This window comes from Candoia aspera, chromosome 2 (genome assembly GCF_035149785.1).
Source record: "Candoia aspera isolate rCanAsp1 chromosome 2, rCanAsp1.hap2, whole genome shotgun sequence".
In the NCBI taxonomy this organism is placed as follows: domain Eukaryota; kingdom Metazoa; phylum Chordata; class Lepidosauria; order Squamata; family Boidae; genus Candoia; species Candoia aspera.
In genome coordinates, this window is record NC_086154.1 from 39,831,022 (window position 1) to 39,850,802 (window position 19,781).

General features: G+C 37.0%; 2 protein-coding genes across 7 annotated transcripts in view; one reads left to right on the forward strand and one right to left on the reverse strand.

Annotated features, from left to right (window-relative positions):
* Nucleotides 1-17,498, reverse strand: part of RPL32 (ribosomal protein L32) — a 79,542-nt gene extending 62,044 nt beyond the window's left edge. Inside the window, exon 1 of the mRNA XM_063291642.1 lies at nucleotides 17,493-17,498. The gene's annotated coding sequence lies outside the window, so the exon portion shown is untranslated. The remainder of the gene's footprint in view (nucleotides 1-17,492) is intronic.
* The window catches only part of IFT122 (intraflagellar transport 122), an 82,059-nt gene that overhangs the window by 25,781 nt on the left and 36,497 nt on the right, over nucleotides 1-19,781 (forward strand). For all 6 annotated transcript variants that reach the window (XR_010067079.1, XR_010067080.1, XM_063291639.1 and 3 more), the window contains 5 exons: nucleotides 1,379-1,576; nucleotides 4,618-4,758; nucleotides 7,758-7,811; nucleotides 11,542-11,703; nucleotides 15,308-15,474. Coding sequence is in view for 4 of the 6 variants with exons in the window: in XM_063291639.1 (XP_063147709.1) it covers nucleotides 1,379-1,576; nucleotides 4,618-4,758; nucleotides 7,758-7,811; nucleotides 11,542-11,703; nucleotides 15,308-15,474 (722 nt within the window). In the remaining 2 variants the exon portion in view is untranslated. The remainder of the gene's footprint in view (nucleotides 1-1,378; nucleotides 1,577-4,617; nucleotides 4,759-7,757; nucleotides 7,812-11,541; nucleotides 11,704-15,307; nucleotides 15,475-19,781) is intronic.

A 19,781-nucleotide genomic window follows, 5' to 3' on the forward strand; every position in this document is an offset into this window, starting at 1 on the left:
GTTAATCATCCAGACCCACAATGACTGCCTAGCTATCAGGCATCTAAACAGGAAGCTTACATCAGGATCAAGTAAAGGTAATGACAGATTTTGCTTTTTTCAAAAACAATCCATGCCAAAGATATACAAAACAGTTCGGAAGACATTCATATATGGATGTAAATGCAAAACAATAGATTTCTAGAGAATGGGCAGAAAAGAACTACTGCCTTTTCAAATAGGTCACAACAACAGCCCTCACCCCAATGCTCTGAAGCTTCTCAGTGTTGTCCCATTATACACTAATTCCCTTCAGATTCCCTCAGGGTTGTCCCATTATACACTAATTCCCTTTCTACAAGGCCTTCATAATCTCACTCAGGATGCTTTCACCGAAAGTGGACTTTATAGTGGCAATTACAACTGCTCAAGAATCTTCAAGCTAAATTGTGGTTTCTAAAGAATCTGTTATGTTGTTCAAAGACACTCTAGTATTCTCTTGGTATTTTAAGATTCCTTACCAGTTTGGTCATTGGATATTGACACACAGTAATAAAAAGATCTGTATCTCATATTCCCTGCTTTTAATGAGCAATTAGAAGGAATTAATCACAATTTCATGTCAGGTGTTCAGGTTCCATTTTTAATGATCACTTGCTTATGCCGTATATGTATTTTAGTAATGATAGAATCAAACATCATGCAATTCTACTAATTTTGAAGTAGTGTTCTAACAAGTCAAAACAATGACACAATAGAAACAGAGCTTCTATATCAACCCCTCTGAAATGGAAATAATGCTTTTTATAACTACTATTCATTTCATTGGTGTTTTAGCCAATAAATTTTTATTACTGCAAATAGTTTCTGTTTTGTTTTTTAGAATCTAGTTGACCAAAAGTTAGGTGTTTTGCAATATAAAACTCAAGAACACACAGAAGTGTTTTAGGCTCTGTTGCGCATGCTAATAATCTTCCCTAACCCTGGTCCTCTAGATCAGCCTTTTTCCACCTTTTCACCCTGGAGGAACCCTTGAAATATTTTTCAGGCCTTGCAGAACCCCTGCACATTCAGGCTCAAATATAGGCCAGAAGTTTCAAAATTATTATATTCGTTTTATGTGTAGTCCTGTATATATGCATTAACAATGTTCTTAAACTAAAAATAAAGAACGAAACTTACCTCTTTAATGTGAAGCTGCCCGAATTTGAAATAATTTTTAAAATAAATTGTGATCTCCCAGAGAACCCCTAGTGACCTCTTGCGGAACCCCGGTTGAGAAACCCTGCTCTAGTTATATTAGTGTACCAAATTGGGGGAGGTTGTTTTAGATTAATGTCTGCTTCTTTTAAAAATAAGTTTATTGCATAATTAATAGTTTGTTCAACATTTCCATTAGGAACCCAATGCTAACAGTGTGGCTTGGAACACACAGTGTGAGGACATGCTTTGTTTCTCTGGAGGGGGATATCTCAATATCAAAGCTAGTAATTTTCCTGTCCATCAGCAAAAACTTCAGGGATTTGTTGTAGGATACAATGGCTCCAAAATTTTTTGTCTTCATGTTTTTTCTATGACTGCTGTTGAAGTTCCCCAGGTAATGTTACCTCGTTAATTTCTTATTTGCACTGTTGATATCAACATTATTTTGTCTAATGTTCCTAAAACATTTCTAAGTTATATTCCAAAATATACTATAGTCCCACTAGTTTGTTTTTTTCTCATATGACTCATGCCTATAGTAGTATGTTTGGGGGAGAAAGCAGAATGTGATGTGTTTAATTTAATTTAATAGACCAAAAACTGTTTATCATTTTATTTATTTATTTATTTAAATTTGTATTACCACCCATCTTCCCCAATGGGGGACTCCGCAAATTTCTATCATATTTCCTATTTGATAATCCTATAGTGTATTTATTACTGTTTCCTCTATTTTATGTTTAAAAAATTGAACCCTAGGAAATCAATTAACACTTTATTCTCCCAACACATGTTTTTATCCTGGTGAAACACCAGCCAAGTACTGATTCTCTGCAAGTTTTTGCTTACTGATTTGTTCAGATAACAGGTGTTAAACATTTTAGGGCAATAAAAAATATTTGTTTCCAAGAAACTTACATTGTGAACAAAACAATTGTTTAGGCATGGTTGGGAATACCAGAATCAAAACAGCTAGCATATTTAGCTGATTAGCCAAACCTAATGGTGACAGTAATTATTTGTTTCCCAGTTCAGGTGAGTATATCATGGCTTAATAACAAAACAGGTTAGGATTCTCAATCATGATTAAAATTGTTTTTGAGATTCTGACTTGTCCAGATTATTTCAGGAAACTAAGTTAATTCAAGATTGCCAACATTTATTGTGACACGCTGAATAAATAAGAGCTAGCTGGCACAATGAGACTGGAACACAGAGGCACAATGGTCTTTGTATTAAGTCTAGTTATGAATATTTCAACCAGACAACTTATTTCTATGAAACCATGAAGTCATGTTAAATGATTCATGCACATATTTAGAGTTTTTTGTTAAAATACCACTTCTGCTGGACCTTTTATTCCACACATGAATGTATATTTTGTGTCCATTCACAACTGACAAGGACTAGCAGAAGGTATTTAAATTTTAGCTGCTTTGAATATACAGGATGTTATTCTTAGACCAAATAGAATTTGGAATTCACTTATGCCCCACTTGTCTTTTACTCAAAAGAAGAGAAACCAAGGAGATATAGCAAGGTTTATAAAAGATTTGGGTTGAATCTGGCTTAAATTGGCTTGGCTTAAAAAATAGTTCAATTAAGAACAAGATACTGCCTTACAAAAATTACTGATGACCCAAAAGTCGGGATTACAAGCACTTTAAAGTAAATGAAGATACTCTGTTGTAAGACTGCACAGCATTTTAGACTCAAAGGCAGACAGGTGCTGTGGAGCATGCAGGGCATGCACCTAACACTAATCTGCAGCTCCATGAACCAAATACATCTTTTCCTGGGATTGCATTGCAGTCATAGAGGGCAGTAGCACAAACCTAGGAACAGACAGCTACTCTAAGGGGTTACAGAAAAATGCTATGTAAGTGCCCCTATGTATTCCAAAAATCCTGTCTTTAAATTCCAAAATGCTGCACAAACATTACTGTCATCTCTTAGTAGAACATTTGTTCTCCATTCTGCATATCCCACAAGTTGCTTGAAAAAGTTAAACCTTTCATAAGAATTTTGAGAGGTGTGCTAGGAAAGTGAAAATATGAGAGTATGGTGCCTCCTGTTGGATAAATAGAATGCTGCTCACTTAATTTTGGATGTAACTTGATGATAAATTTGGTAAAATTCAGCAACACTGGATTATTTGTGGTTGAGGAGAAGCGTGTACAGTGGTGCTTAAAAATTTGTGAACCCTTTTGAATTTTCAATATTTCTGCATAAATATGACCTAAAATGTGATCTGTTCTCCACACAAGTCCTAAAACTACACAGAGAAAACCAAATTAAATGAATGAGTCAAAAACATTCGTACTCATTTATTTATTGAGGAAAATGATACAAAGTACTAGAAGGATACATGTTAAGTTTTGAAAATCATCTTTAAAACTGTCACACAGAAGATAGTAAAATTCAGTAGAGATGAAATAAGAGAATGCAGGAGGCAAGAAAAAATGTTGACTGTAATGGGCTGCATTCATATTTTCCATTCTACCAATTTATTCTCTCTCTCTTCCATCCTACACCATAACCATCAGGAGCAAATTTTGGGCATGTGGGGGAGGGAAGCTTGCATTCCATTGACAGATGCCATTTCATCATTGGAACATACACTGTTGGATACAGGTTAATGTCTTTATTAGATTAGAGAATATTCAGACTTTATAAAATTAATTTCCTGCTATTACCTAAATAATGGACTTGATATAGCACAAGAATGATGGGGTGTTTGATAAAAGCAGTAAGGCAGTAAGTCCAAGAAAATATGGATATAATTAAGGATCGGTGCAATCATGGCCTTAAGATTAAAAAGGATAAATATGTGGGAATCATTTTTAAACGTTAAAAGGCTGCTGTAAATGAGGATAGAGTAATTACATTCTGTTGCTTGTATGAAGGAGAAAACAAACTGCCATCTGTAAGAACAGTTTGGCAAAAGAACAAGATAGCCAAGGGATAACATTGTGGAATTCATTCAGTTTTTCTACAAAGCTCAGTTTATAAGAAATGGCTGTCAAAAATATGTTTTTAGTGACAATTGCTACCAGAAAAAGATAACCTGATCTAATGAGGCACATATAACAATATGATTTACTATTCCAAAATCTTGACAGAGATCGACATTCAGATATGCATCCAGGATTTCAGTGATGTACAAACTACATCATCAACCTTTGTATTCCACTGGGATTTCCTTGAGTTGATCAAGGGCTTTAGTTGAGTTACATACTGTAGTTTTACATGCAAAAGTAATAATGACTGTCATATTATTTATGTTGCTTCTACATTTCTGATGGGAAGGGCAGAAAAATCATTTTGCATTATACTCATATAACCAGATATGAAGGTGTTATTTTGCTTCTTAAAATATTTGAAAACAGAAGTAACATCTTAATATTTTATTTTGCTTTAAATGAAAATTTGCAGTCAGCACCTATGTATCAATACCTGGAAAGAAAAATGTTCAAAGAAGCATATAAGATTGCTTGTTTAGGTGTAACTGATACAGATTGGAAAGAACTGGCTATGGAGGCTTTAGAAGGACTTGAGTTTGAAACAGCGAAAAAGGTAAAGCCTCATCTGTGCATTTGTATCTTCAGTAATTTCTGTTAATAGAGTGCATGTAACTATTGTGTCATTATGAACTGAGTGCGGTATCTTTTTGAATTACAAATGATCTTTTCTAAACTTAAAAAGTTCATGATAAATATTTATAATTTGTTCTCTTTCGGTTCAGAATGTAGAAGAAATATTTGACTGTCCAGTAACGAGACATATATTTTATTCTCAGTCCCTAAAATGCAAATCAATTCTCTTAATTCTAATCAGTAGCTACTTCTGCAGTTTAGATAGTTAAATCAAGTAATGTTTTTCACTATGGGAAAAATTACCTATATTAGTCTATGTTGATCGCTATGGGGCAGAATATATTTTATTTTGCTCTTATGTGTAGTAAGGCCGCTTCATTTATTAACTGTAGATTTGCTAATCAACCTTCTGCCTTGTGAATTCTTTTAAGCTTTGAAAACTCACATTCTACTTTTACTACTTACTTATCCAGAATAGCTTTGAACATCCCCTTTCAAGCGTCTTGTTGACACACAGGTTTCACATGTTGAGCCAGTATGTGCCTTTTCACATCTGGAGCACAGGTGTTTCCCGCAGTAAAGAGGTACATGGACACAACAGTGGACATTCTAAACACACCTGAGGAGAGAAAGAACACTGCTTTTTCCTTGCTATTAGAATGTGATAGGATGTTTATAACTTTTACACAGGCCTCTGTTCTCTAATTAACATTGAAATAGCTGGGAAAAGATATTTTTTACGTGACACTGAATATTGTGACATTGCTAGGAGTTTCCCATCACAGGCACTGCTCAGGCTTAGAGCTGCTCAGCTTTATCGGAGTTGCTATAATCTATCCCTTCAAACCACATCCATGATCATTTATTAATTATTGGTCTTTCACCTTTGATAGGCTTAAAAAAAAGATTCAAAATTATTGCTAGGTATTATTTAAAATATAGAGCTTAAGTGAACTGAGATACACATCCTTACTTCTAAACTGCCCATTTAGGCAAGCTGAGAACAACCACTTTTAACTAAAGCTTTCTTACACTTTAGAAATAGCCTTCCTCCAGATAGTTTGGGACTATAATTCCCAACATTTCTGGATAGGATATCCATTTCCCTATCAGAGGGGTATTCTGAGAATCATCATTCTTTCTTCTCTCAACTGCTTCAGGTTCAAGAAGGCTATTTTGGAGTTCATAGAAACTGTGTAACCCAGAAGCACCCAGCTGTTGGACTTGTGCATCCCATAGGCTTTGCTTCAGCTACCAGATCCCCATCCCATGCCCACAGTTCTTTCTATGTTTTTTTCCCTTCCTTTTGAGCAACTGTAGTTATAGGAAGACAAAGTAGAATTTTTTTCCAAAATAACTTTCCTTCTAAAATGAGATGGTAATGGAGACAAAGAAGGGTGGTTGTTTTTTTTTGGTCTAATATTCTTTTGAAGGGAGAGGGGATTTAGGGGTGGCTTCTTTTTCGGGATATCATACTTATTTTGCCACAACTTCCTGGTCTAGCTTCTTCACTCAGTTTCCCTCTGCAGCAATCCGTGAAGAATGCTGAAAATTCACAAATGGCTTTGCTGCTATCTTGGTGCAAAAGAACAGGGCAACACTTCCTCCCCCTGTTACGCCGCAGGAACATTGCTATGTGGAAGCCCAGCCATTCCTTTCCTTCAGTTATTTTCCTGCTTTAGATCCCTCTCCTACACCCTGCAATCTTGCCAGTCTTCTGCCTTGGTGCTTCTGACCAGGAGAGAAGATGATCTGTGTGTGTGTCTGTGTCTGTCTGTCTGTGTGTGCGCTTCCCACCCTTGTCATAGCAGGAGTGATTGCCAAACCCTAAATTCCTTTTTCCTGTTTTGAAAAGATGCATGGCTTTCTATATCGGCTGGCTGATTAGGATGAAGGGGGGTGGACCTCGCTTCCATCCTCCACTACATCGATTCTGATTGCAAAATGTCAGGTTTCCAACAATGTATGAGCAGCGCCAAGTACTGCTGCCCTTTGCCCAATTTATTTTAAAACCGGGGGAATGCTGGAAGTGGCTGGGAGGAGGGAAAGAACAGTTTCATTATTCTAAGGATAAGAGATTCAAGATTTGAGGAGAAATCAGTTTATCTGAATAATTTTAATGAACTTATTTTTCTTGCTTCCCATCCATGTCTTCCTCTTGTTCTGTTCACTCTTTAGAATTTAATCCTCAGTCTACCATATAAAGTCTAATGTTGCCCTACTATTTGACAAAGGTTATATATCCAACTTTTATACATAAAGAATAATATTACTAATTGACCACCTGTAGTGGTCCATTTGAGCTATCAGAAATGATTTATATTTATTCAAAGTGAGGGACCCAATGTTACCAATTTGTACTCCTAACACCCTCATACATACCTGTAGTGCAACTGCCATCCTACTTAATTTCTGGGCACACCCCAACAATATTTTGGTGGCACACAGGGCTATTCTGCCAAAGAGCTAATAGTTGTACTGCTGCTGAGAATCTTTTCTTTTATTACAAAGCTATCACTAAATAAACCTCAGCAACTTGCTTGTATCCTCAGCCCTGATGCTGATCAGGCTGCTGAAAAATTTGCATTTCCTTTTTTCAGTTTCTGTGTAGCTAGTTGCCTTTCAAATTATAATGACAAAAACAGCATTGTGCTCTCTACCTCCATTCCCAATTGAACATGTACAATGCATAGCTTTTGGTAGTGCTAATGCAACTTTTTAAGCTGCTCACCATAACCTGAATCTGTGATTCACCTTACATACAGTAGTCATACAGATATGTGGCTAATAACTGCATTTTGTCTAATTAAAAAAAAGGTGAAGAGCATAGAATATAATCTTAGTTATTGCCAACTGCATCTAATAGTAATTTTTGTTTCGTATTCATAATAATAGTTGTGAGATGTAAGGAACTGTGATTGATTATTTACTATACATGATATTATATTATTGATATATTTTCTTCCTGTGTTTCAATAGGCATTTACTAGAATGCGAGATCTTCAGTATCTAGAACTGATAAGCAGTATTGAGGTAAAAAATAATAATGGCAATATAAAGATGAGTTATGGTCTTACATGCTGAGTATAGAATTGATCTAGTAGAATGTTGAAGGGAGAATAGGTCTTTTCAGGGTAAAAAAGGGTTAAGAATGTTTTGATTTGTGGTAATGATTGATATATACAAATAAAATGGTGAAAAAAAGGAAGAGGCTTTGAAGGATTCTTTGAAGCGGACAACTGACCGCCTTTAATCTGTGTCCTATTTTTCTCATGGGGAAAGGGTTGCCTTTCATTTCCCGTGAATGATTACTTCTGCGTATCTGGATTTTTTTTTCTTGTTGTAGAGGGTAAAAGGAAGAAAGAGAGAAGGAATTTGACAGTTTTCAGAACCAAATAGTTGTTGCTGCCGAAAACACAAAAAAAGGAAAAGAGAATAGGAGTTGTTGGTGCTGGGTGGATAATTGTGCTAAAGAGGGATCTCTGTTTCGATCTCTAATGTCCAATAATAGGACATTCACTTCATGGCAGATCACGACTAGTTAAGATTTCCATTTCTTTCACTGTGGAGAATGCTGGTGTTTGACGGTTTTTGTAAATTTGTTTCCTTCAATTGAGGTGGAGGGTGAAATCCAACCCAAGAAGGAGGGTAATTCTTCCTTCTTCTTCAACCCCAGTTGCCCCCAGAATCTGGACCCTCCTAACTTCTAATGCAAATCTTAAGTATGCATGGGGAAATTTTAGGGGAAGGAGAGGGAAAACAAGTGGTTGTGTAAGTGGAACTCTGCTCATACAATGTTGTATTTTACTTGTTTTGTTTCCATTATAGTAAATTTGAAAATTCCTCATTGATATTTATTCTTTGCTGTCTGCCAGAGATGATTTAAAATTATGTTTGCTTCCATGCTTTTGAACAAGAAAATAATTTTTAATGTACTCAATTAAAAATTATGAAAATTTCTATGGGGTTGAATGCCATAATCACAAAGAAACAAAGCCGTCACAGACAGTAACTGTTAAATTTAACATCCACTATTTATAGAGTTTATAATCTTGGTATAGTAAAAGTAAAGCCTCTTTTGACTTGTGCTTGACCCCCGGTGACTTCATGGATGTGTCTGTGCAGTTTTCTTTGCAGCAGTATAGAAGTGGTTTGCCACTGCCTTGTCCATCATGGTCGTTTCCTGGCCATTTGTTTTTCAAGAGTTGTTTCTTCCCTATTGTTTTTCCTTATCCTGCCAGAAAACACATTTTACTGTATATGGTTGAGGGATATTTTAAAGAAGTGTTACTGATATGTGTGACAAAACAAATACATGAACCCCCAGAGAAAAGGAAATTGCAGTGCCTGGTAGTCTTAGATTTTAGAGCATTACATGGAAATTATAATTATTGGCTGCCCAACTCCAGTGACTCTGAATGTGAACAATGAAGGTGGAATTGTTTAAGGTTTTTTTTTTTTGACAACTAAAATGGCTGATAGGAGAAGACAATGAGGACACAAGCCTGATGGATCAGTATTTTTGCTTTAATGGTTATTCTGGCATTCTTCCAGGAACATTGCCCAACTGTGCCAAATTAAGCCATGGTCACTTTCAAGTGTGAGTATTTAATCTCCTGATTAGAGTACAAGTTATCAGCTACAGTTGATCTTAGGAAATAGTTGATGAACTCCTGGAATCCTGTGGTCCAGTTTTCTCCCTGGCTATTGTGTAACATGTGAGATTGACTGAGAAGAATTTGGTTCAGGGGTATGTTCCACCAAGTATCACGTGTCTGTTTATTGGTGATCCATTCACCATGAAGTGCCTTCAAGGAGTTGACACTGAATATTGTCTTAAATCCGTCATTTAAATCAGACCATTTGTGTTTCATGGTACATGGTGTTGAACTGCAAAGCATCAAACTCTTCTGTATTATACTCTTCACTGATGAGTTTCTCAAGTATTTTTGATATATAGCTGCTTCTGCCCATGGCTGTTTTAAAAGGGCTTTAAAAACTTGTGTTCTCTCTGGCTAGTTTTTAAAAAAGTTTTTAATTATTTTTGTTCCCTTAGATATTTCTATTTTTAATGGACTTATTTTGAAATCGTTTAAAGGTGATTTTGTGATTTGGCATTCATTTTTACTCACTTATATTATAAATCACCAGGGAAAGATCATAGTCATGAAATGGATGGTAAATAAATAAAAAAATCAAATGCATTAAGGAGAGTGTCAAACCAGTTTTTGTGACTTTTTTAAAAAAAACCTGATGGCTTACTCTTAAAACCTAGTTTGTGAAAAATGCTTAGATGGCTGAAACCATTCTCTTCTTAGTTAGTCAATAGTTCTGAATATTTTTCAGCCTTTCATGTTCAGTCAGTTAATACATATATATCATGTATATCAGTGTGGATCATATTTCTTTTCAGATTCCCCTTGGACTCTGTTGTAGACAGGATCAGCATTTCACAAGGGCAAATTGGCTGGAGAGTTATATTTCTGATTACTGCTAATATTGAGCTGATGTTTTTCCTTAGGGCTTAACTATCATTAATAAACCTACATAGGCTGATTACCTATAGTTTTACACATAATTTATATGAATACATTGTCTACACATATACCAGTGCTAGGCTGTAGTTCATTCCATATGATAAGTGATGAAATTGTTGATCCCAGAGGGACAGAGATTGAGACAGCCTCTGAATCCTTTTCTCCAGTCAATATCTTTTACTCCAGATAAAATTGGTGCCTGAAATTCATGTTTCAGGTAACAATTCTATTTATATATTGCATATGCTGTTGAAAAAGGAATATATTTGGACTCCATTATTTTTTTGGCATTTAGATTTCAGCTATACCGAAACTAAAAACATTTTCAAAATGAAATTGAGATATTTTGTTATAATAGGACATCAAGCATTCCTTTAGTCTAAAAAGTATTTGTTTCTGACTCTTAGCTCAGGTGAACCCATGGTTTTATTAACAGAAGATTTGTAATGCTTTTTGATCTGTTATGTTGGAATATGATGCAGGTTAACATTTATTAGGATTGCAGCTTAAAATTAGTGAATTTTAAGGGAAATATATAGGCTTCCTAATTAATATTGAATGTCAGCTCCCATCTATCAGCCTTACTGGCATGGCTAGCAGAGAAGAAAGCTGGAAGTTGTGGTTAGCAATTTCTGGAGGGCAACAGATTTTCCAGCCCTGACTTGACTTAAAGAAGTTCACAAAAGGGTATTTTCTATTCATACTCTCCACTGCAATCTCCAGACAGCTTCCTAAAACTATTAGGTCTAGTAGAATATAGAAGACTGCTGAGAGAAGGGAATTCCTAAATGCATAGTATTTATTCATTTTGTTAAAGAAATAATATTGCTAATAAAATCCTCTGAAATATATATAGATTGGACCAAATATTTGAAAGTATTGTTGCATAATTAGTAATATGTAAATTAAATGTAATTTGAATTTTCTTATAAAAAATGTTTCAAATAAGTTTCTTTTTTGCATTTTCCTTATTTTTATAGTGGGGTGTTTTATGAGTTTTTCTGGAATGTTATGGGTAGGTGAAAAGAGCTGGAAGACTTAGTATGAAAAGCTTTCAGGCAGTGCTGTTGATGTCAAAAGGTCTAAGTTGGTTTAAACGCAAGTAATCAGTTTAAAAGCTTTGTGAAACATAGCTTAATATTTTCAGACACTCTAGCCTGTCATGTTTCCTGCCTGATTATGTTTGCTAAACTATTTCTGTCCTTTATTGTTTTATTTTTTTTAAGGAAAGGAAGAAGCGTGGTGAGAACAACAATGACCTGTTTCTAGCAGATATTTATGCATACCAAGGAAAGTTCCATGAGGCAGCCAAATTGTACAAAAGAAGTAGCCATGAAAACCTGGCACTTGATATGTATACAGACTTGCGCATGTTTGAGTATGCGAAGGTATGTGAACGTTCTTTCCTGAATGTTTATTCTTACTTGGGGTCCAAGAATCAAACTGCTTGGTTCTGTTGCGCACATCTTCTCTTATGGCTATTCAAAACTCTAAAGGAATAACGTTGACCTCTAAGGGTTGATACGGTTGTATTATTGTTTCATATGCATCACATAATATTTGCATCATTGTTATAGCATGAGTACAAGACCACTGTTGCAGTCCACTGCCTAGGACAACACGTGACAGAGAAGCATTGTCACTTCATCAGTTGAATGAGATTTTGCCTTAGGAAGGCCGGGGCTGGGACCACACTTTTTAAAATTTTTGATGCCAAGGCCTTTAAAGATTGGAGCCAGACCAGGACTTTTGGAGGGTTTGAAAGGGTATTATAAAGAATTCTGTAGAATTCTGTAGCACACGTTCCCACCAAAGAACACCCAGCTTTTGCCCCTAAAGAGTTCACTTATATGTATGTCTGTTGATTATTATATATGAAGGCTAAATTTTACTTATTTATTTCACAAGCAGGAATTTAAGAAAAAACAGGACCTGAAATATTATTACATTCCCACTTTATACCCCAACACAATTGCTTTTGTTCAAGGTGTCAATAGGCATATTTTGTCCATCTAGGATACTATACCCAAGCTCACCCATCTTGAAGCCTTTTAGACAGCTCCCAAAATTCTCACTAAAGCAGATTAAGAAAAAAAGATCTCTGCATTGTCTATGTTTTTTTCTTCACTTTCATTTCATCTTGATATGTGTAAACAAGATTTGTCACAAATCATGATTCATAGCTCTGCTGGACATTGTAAACTCGTCTTTGAAGGTGTGACAATCCATAGCACTGTGAGCTTACCTAGAAATACTTCGCAAACAGAAGTTGCTCTGTGGTCTTCTGCATTGACGTTTGTGCTATACAGGCATCTTTATTGCATTTGAAGCATATTCTCTATACTTAGGTGAATAAAGACCTAGATTTGCATGCAACTGTATGTATGCAACAGAGTTAGATGAACTGACTTCATTTGCTTTTCCTGAAGTATTCCAAAATGAAATTATTCTTCGTTTTCCCCATTACAGTAAACTCTGCAGTGCACTTCTCAATTATAGCATTTTAAGAAAAGACTGTATCAAAACGTGTGTACTTTTTCATGCAGAATATATAAAAAGTGGGGAAAACTTGGTTGAAAAAATATGAAGAAAGTATTCAAAGTATTGATGAAAACATTTGTATTATTACACAAAAGTGTAGTTAAACACACAAGAATGTACTTAAAATCCCAATGTATCTCATGCAGTTTTGCAATAGCAACTTTGAATTAACAGTCTGCAATGATTTTTGTTTCCTGTAAATAAGCCCTGAAGTTGTTTTTATGTATGTCTGAAAATTGAATTCCTAGGGACAAATAAAATTGTAAGGTATTTGAAAAATGTGACAGTTTTATGTGTGGATGAAGGGACTTTGGAAGTTTTCCATGATATTTTCCTTATCAGAATCTGTAAAAAGCTGTCCACTGGATAGTATCACTAATCACTCATTAAAGATTAAGCTTATCCATTACTGAACAAAAGCATTTCCATGACACACATAGATTACTGAATTTTGTTTCTAGGGGAAAAGAAAACTGACATTTGAAATGCAAATTGCAGTTATATATTGGAATAACATTAACTTCTTACAAGTTCCTTTTAAAAGTTTGGCTTAAAATTAACAGGTCTGTATATGGTGAAACATAAATTTAATTCATGAACTAGAAATCTTCCATTATGCTAATATAGGAATGTTAGCTTTTCTAATGTCCACTGAAATTTTACACACATTTGTAAGCTTCATTCAGCTCAGAGAAGCTTAACTCTTGGCAGACATGTTTAGGATGTAAAATGAAATATTCTGGAAGGTCTTGCAAATAAAGTTTCATATAGGAACTAATGATACATTATATGTATGAAAAACTGAGTACTGGACAGGAGATATTATTTATTATTAAAGAAAAAGACACAGTTTGACCATTCTCTGTATTTTTCATTCTCCAGACCTAATTGGAGCTTAGTATATAGATTTGCATATAATAGGTGCTGAATTTTAGAGCCTCGTGTGGCACAGAGTGGTAGGCGGCAGTATTGCAACCGAAACTCTCCCCACGACCCGAGTTCGATCCCAGCGGAAGCTGGATTCTCGGGTAGCCAGCTCAGGCCGACTCAGCTTTCCATCCTTCCGAGGTCGGTGAAATGAGTACCCAGCTTGCTAGGGAAGGTGACGACTGGGGAAGGCAATGGCAAACCACCCTGCTATAGTCTTCCAAGAAAACGTCGCGAAAGCGGTGTCCCCCCAAAGGGTCAGACTTGACTTGGTGCTTGCACGGGGGACTTTTCACCTTTCACAGGTGCTTAATTGTAATTTTGGGGCCAATTTAGAATTACCTCTGCATAGTTGGATCAAAGTTCATCTGTTCTTTCAAATTTTGTACCGTTATTTATTTATTATTTTGCCAGCTAGTCCTAGGCTGCTGAGATTCGGTGGTTACAAATGTCCCTGGTCAGTGGGATATCCTTTAATCTGGATATAGCTCCAGAGACTATGTATGCATGTGACTTCAGTTTATTTAGCAATATCAATTACACGTTATTTTCAACTCACAAGTAATTGTAGTCCATGAAAGTGACATTTCTCCTTGTAATTTATTTGATAACCTCAGCTACCAAATCCAATTATACAAAATAAACATTGTGTCTCATTTCTTGATTTAGCTTTCTGACAGTCAAAGAAAGGCAAATGCACTTATCCTTGTTAAGTGGACCTCTCAGAACATCAAAATCTGCTAAGCAAAAATCAATTTTGCAAAAACTTTTCTATAGTTACTTGGATCAAAGGTGCTCCATAGGGTTATACTTGATTAAGTCACAGGGTTCTCTCCAGTGTTTGAGCAAGGTGTGCTTCCCATTCCATCCCTGGGTATGGTAGAGATTGCATTTGAGACTTTGGCAAGCTCTATTTTTGAGCTACCATCTTTTGGGGAAAAATATTCCCCCTCACAGTCCCAGTACTCTTTTGAATCACTGTTAAAAGCACATCAGTGAAACATTACATTACCCTAAAATTCATGGGTCAGATAGAACATTCCAGTCCTCTTAGTTTGCTAATCCTTTCCATAAGTTGTATTGAATATGCTGTTAAGTAAGCAATGTGTTTTTATTCAGATTCATGATAAATCCATGGGCATATTGTGAGATTGAGCATTCTAAAGGAAAATATCACCAGTCTTAACTTTACTCAGAAAAGTCATCTTTGGCAAATTACTGAAAATAATCAAAAACTGATGTTTCATTTGCATTTTCCCCCTCTAGCATCAAAATGAGATCCTGCTTTTCTATAGATGAATTTTCTTCTCTGTGTCTCAACTTTGAAAGGCCCCCCACTCCTTGCTTTATGATATAAGTCATGCTTAAATCTATGTAATCAAATGATTTAGACATTTCAGCTTTTCTTGTTTGCCCTGGTATATTGTAAATTCCAGTTTAGTTACCAAAAAAATTGAAACTGTGTTGCAACTGCTAATTGATGCAAATGCTTAATTAAGAATATCATTTTGTGTACTTCCACAGGAATTCCTTGGGTCTGGAGACCCCAAAGATACAAAGATGCTAATCACAAAACAAGCAGACTGGGCCAAGAACATCAATGAACCAAAAGCAGCAGTAGAGATGTACATGACTGCAGGGGAGCACTTGAAGGCCATAGAAATCAGTGGAGATCAAGGCTGGGTTGATGTGTATGTCTTGCTGTCTTTCAGAGAAAATATGCTATTATGTTTTCAAGAGAAATATTGCTATTTGTTTTTACTGTTTCCTGTGGCTATAGTGTATAAGTACCTCATATGGGGCGGGGGAACATCCTATGTGGTAGAGACTCAGATTTTACACTTTGTGAGGAAGTTCAGTAATCTTAGAATTAGAACTTGGCCAAATGTGTTACATGTTATACAAATTAGTAATATAAAACTGTTGAAATCACTGCCCCTATGTCCTGATTTCAGGAAGAGTCTGGTAACACCTTTTCAGACAAACAGAATTTATTAAAAGGCATAACCTTTTGTGAGTTATACCTCACTTCATCAGATACAATGAAGTGGCTATAGACTGATGTAGGATTTACATTTGACTGAGGCAGGCTACATGTGAAACAGATTACAAGTATCAATTAACAATTATAATGCGTTCAAAACCCATTGTATTTGTTGAGACCTTCTGAGATAGCCTGAAACCTTTTGATGTATATGAGTTCAGCAATCTCTTCCAACAACCTAAGAGACGGCTTTATACATAGACTTCACCAGATGGACAACACCAAAATCAGATTGACTGCATCCTTTGCAGCCAAAGGTGGTGGACATCTATACAGTCGGCAAAAACAACACCTGGAGCTGACTGTAGTTCAGATCACGAACTTCTTACTGCACAATTTAGGATCAGACTAAAGAGATTAGGGAAGACCCACAGACCAGCTAGATATGAGCTCACTAATAGTCCTAAGGAATATGCAGTGGAGGTGAAGAATAGATTTAAGGGACTGGATGTAGTAGATAGGGTCCCGGAAGAACTATGGACAGAAGTTCGCAACATTGTTCAGGAGGGGGCAACAAACTACATCCCAAAGAAAGAGAAAACCAAGAAGGCAAAATGGCTGCCTGCTGAGACTCTAGAAGTAGCCCAAGAAAGAAAGAAAGCAAAAGGCAACAGTGATAGGGGGAGATATGCCAGAGGTTAGCCAGAAGAGATAAGAAATTATTTTTGAACAAGCAATGCGCGGAAGTGGAAGAAGACAATAGAATAGGAAGGACAAGAGACCTCTTCCAGAAAATTAGAAACATCGGAGGTAAATTCCAGGCCAAAATGGGTTTGATCACAAACAAAGATGGCAAGGACCTAACAGAAGAAGAAGAGATAAGGAAAAGGTGGCAAGAATATACGGAAGACCTGTATAGGAAGGATAACAATATCAGGGATAGCTTTGATGGTGTGGTCAGTGAGCTAGAGCCAGACATCCTGAAGAGTGAGGTTGAATAGGCCTTAAGAAGCATTGCTAATAACAAGGCAGCAGGAGACGACGGCATCCCAGCTGAACTGTTCAAAATCTTGCAAGATGATGCTGTCAAGGTAATGCATGCTATATGCCAGCAAATTTGGAAAACACAAGAATGGCCATCAGACTGGAAAAAATCAACTTATATCCCCATACCAAAAAAGGGAAACACTAAAGAATGTTCAAACTATCGAACAGTGGCACTCATTTCACATGCCAGTAAGGTAATGCTCAAGATCCTGCAAGGTAGACTTCAGCAATTCATGGAGCGAGAATTGCCAGATGTACAAGCTGGGTTTAGAAAAGGCAGAGAAACTAGGGACCAAATTGCCAATATCTGCTAGATAATGGAAAAAGCCAGGGAGTTTCAGAAAAACACCTATTTCTGTTTTATTGACTATTCTAAAGCCTTTGACTGTGTGGACCATAACAAATTGTGGCAAGTTCTTAGCGGTATGGGGATACCAAGTCATCTTGTATGCCTCCTGAAGAATCTGTATAACGACCAAGTGGCAACAGTAAGAACAGACCACGGAACAACGGACTGGTTTAAGATTGGGAAAGGAGTACGGCAGGGCTGTATCCTCTCACCCTACCTATTCAACTTGTACGCAGAACACATCATGCGACATGCTGGGCTTGAGGAATCCAAGGCTGGAGTTAAAATCGCTGGAAGAAACATTAACAACTCAGATATGCAGATGATACCACTTAGCGAAGAGGAACTGAGGAGCCTTATGATGAAGGTGAAAGAAGAAAGTGCAAAAGCTGGCTTGCAGCTAAACCTCAAAAAAACCAAGGTTATGGCAACCAGCTTGATGGATAACTGGCAAATAGAGGGAGAAAATGTAGAAGCAGTGAAAGACTTTGTATTCCTAGGTGCAAAGATTACTGCAGATGCTGACTGGAGTCAGGAAATCAGAAGACACTTAATCCTTGGGAGAAGAGCAATGACAAATCTCGATAAAATAGTTAAGAGCAGAGACATCACACTGACAACAAAGGTCCGCATAGTTAAAGCAATGGTGTTCCCCATAGTAACATATGGCTGCGAGAGCTGGACCATAAGGAAGGCTGAGAGAAGGAAGATCGATGCTTTGGAGCTGTGGTGTTGGAGGAAAATTCTGAGAGTGCCTTGGACTGCAAGAAGATCAAACCAGTCCATCCTCCAGGAAATCAAGCCAGACTGCTCACTTGAGGGAATGATATTAAAGGCAAAACTGAAATACTTTGCTCACATAATGAGAAGACAGGACAGCCTGGAGAAGATGCTGATGCTAGGGAGAGTGGAAGGCAAAGGAAGAGGGGCCGACCAAGGGCAAGGTGGATGGATGATATTCTAGAGGTGACGGTCTCGTCCCTGGGGGAGCTGGGGGTGTTGACGACCGACAGGAAGCTCTGGCGTGGGCTGGTCCATGAAGTCACGAAGAGTCGGAAGCGACTAAACGAATAAACAACAATCTCTTGCTCAATTGTGCTATTAAAGTTTTATTTTTCCAAAAATCTACCCTGAGATCTATAATGGCATGTCCTGAGAGGGTGAAATGCTTCACTATAACTTTGTCCTTGTTCTGAGTCCTGTTGTCAAACTTGTGTCCGTTAATTATTTTGTGCAAAGGTTGTCCCATTTGTCCTATGTAGAATCCAGAGGGGCATTGCTGGCAGAGGAAGGCACCTCTAATCTTCTGTATGTAGTTGTTGGGACTATGATATGCAAACATCTTTATAGCTGACCTGGGACAATGCTTTCTCAACTCTTATCCCTGGAACCTTTCCTTTACTTGAGATTCATTACTGACATTTTCATCTGGACCCACGGAAATGCATTTCTCATTGAATTCCATCATGACATCAACAATTTTCACCCCATCATCAACCTTAGCCTTGACCTATCTAGGAACAAGTCCACCTGGTTGATATCACTGTAAAACTACACAGTAGAACATGAATACCACATTATACAGGATATTGCAGATCAGAAGGCATATCTACATGCTTCCAGTTTACATCCTGAATACATAACCAAGTCTATCATCCACAGCTGGCTCTATGCTACAACTGCTTTGTTCTGATGCACTTGACAGAGATACTCAACTGATGGAATTAAACCAGGAATTCAGGAGATTGAACTAGCCACTCAGTAGTAGGTCAGTAGACAAATCAAAAGAGGAATGTGATTCCTAAGGAGAAAAGACTATTGAAAGACACAACAGAACACCACTTGTCACCTACTTTTCACTGACAGTTTATGGCTCAAACCACTCAAAACACATTTTTAATATGCTACAGCCCATACTGGACAACAACATTACAGTTTCTCATGCATGGGGTGGCAGACCTTTGCTTTCAAACAGACAGCCACCCAACCTAAAGCAGATTCTCACAAGCAACAAGAAACAACAGGGCAATGATGCTAACATGGGAACCAGACCCTGCAACAAACCCAGACATCTACTTTTCTCCCATGTGTACACCAACAGCACCATCACAGGCTATCTCAGAATAGGTTTTTTAAGATACTACAGTTGTTAATTGATAAGGTATTTGTAATCTGTCTCACACATAACCTGCATCTGCATAACCACCATTCCTTCCCTTCACCCCACCCAGTCTATAGCTACTCCCTTGCATCTGATGAAGTGAGTTATAGCTCAGAAAAACTGTGCCTTTCAACAAAATGTACTGTAGTCTGAAAAGCTGCTTCCAGACTCATCCTGATTTTTGGCTATCACAGACCAACACAGCTCTCCTCCTACGGTGCCTATATCCTGATGTGATTGAAATGTTCATGATGTCTCTTTTCAGAGCATTCTGTATGTGCTTCTTTTCTAAAAGTGTAAGTTCAAAGTTGCTCACAGCGTTTACACAGCTGGTGCCTAGGACGACCAAATAGAACCATTCAGAAGCATCATATAACAGTTGCACTCTTAGAAACAAATTATGCTATTCAAGGTCAGGCGTAGTTAGAGAGTATCAGTTGTTCAACGGATAAAATGC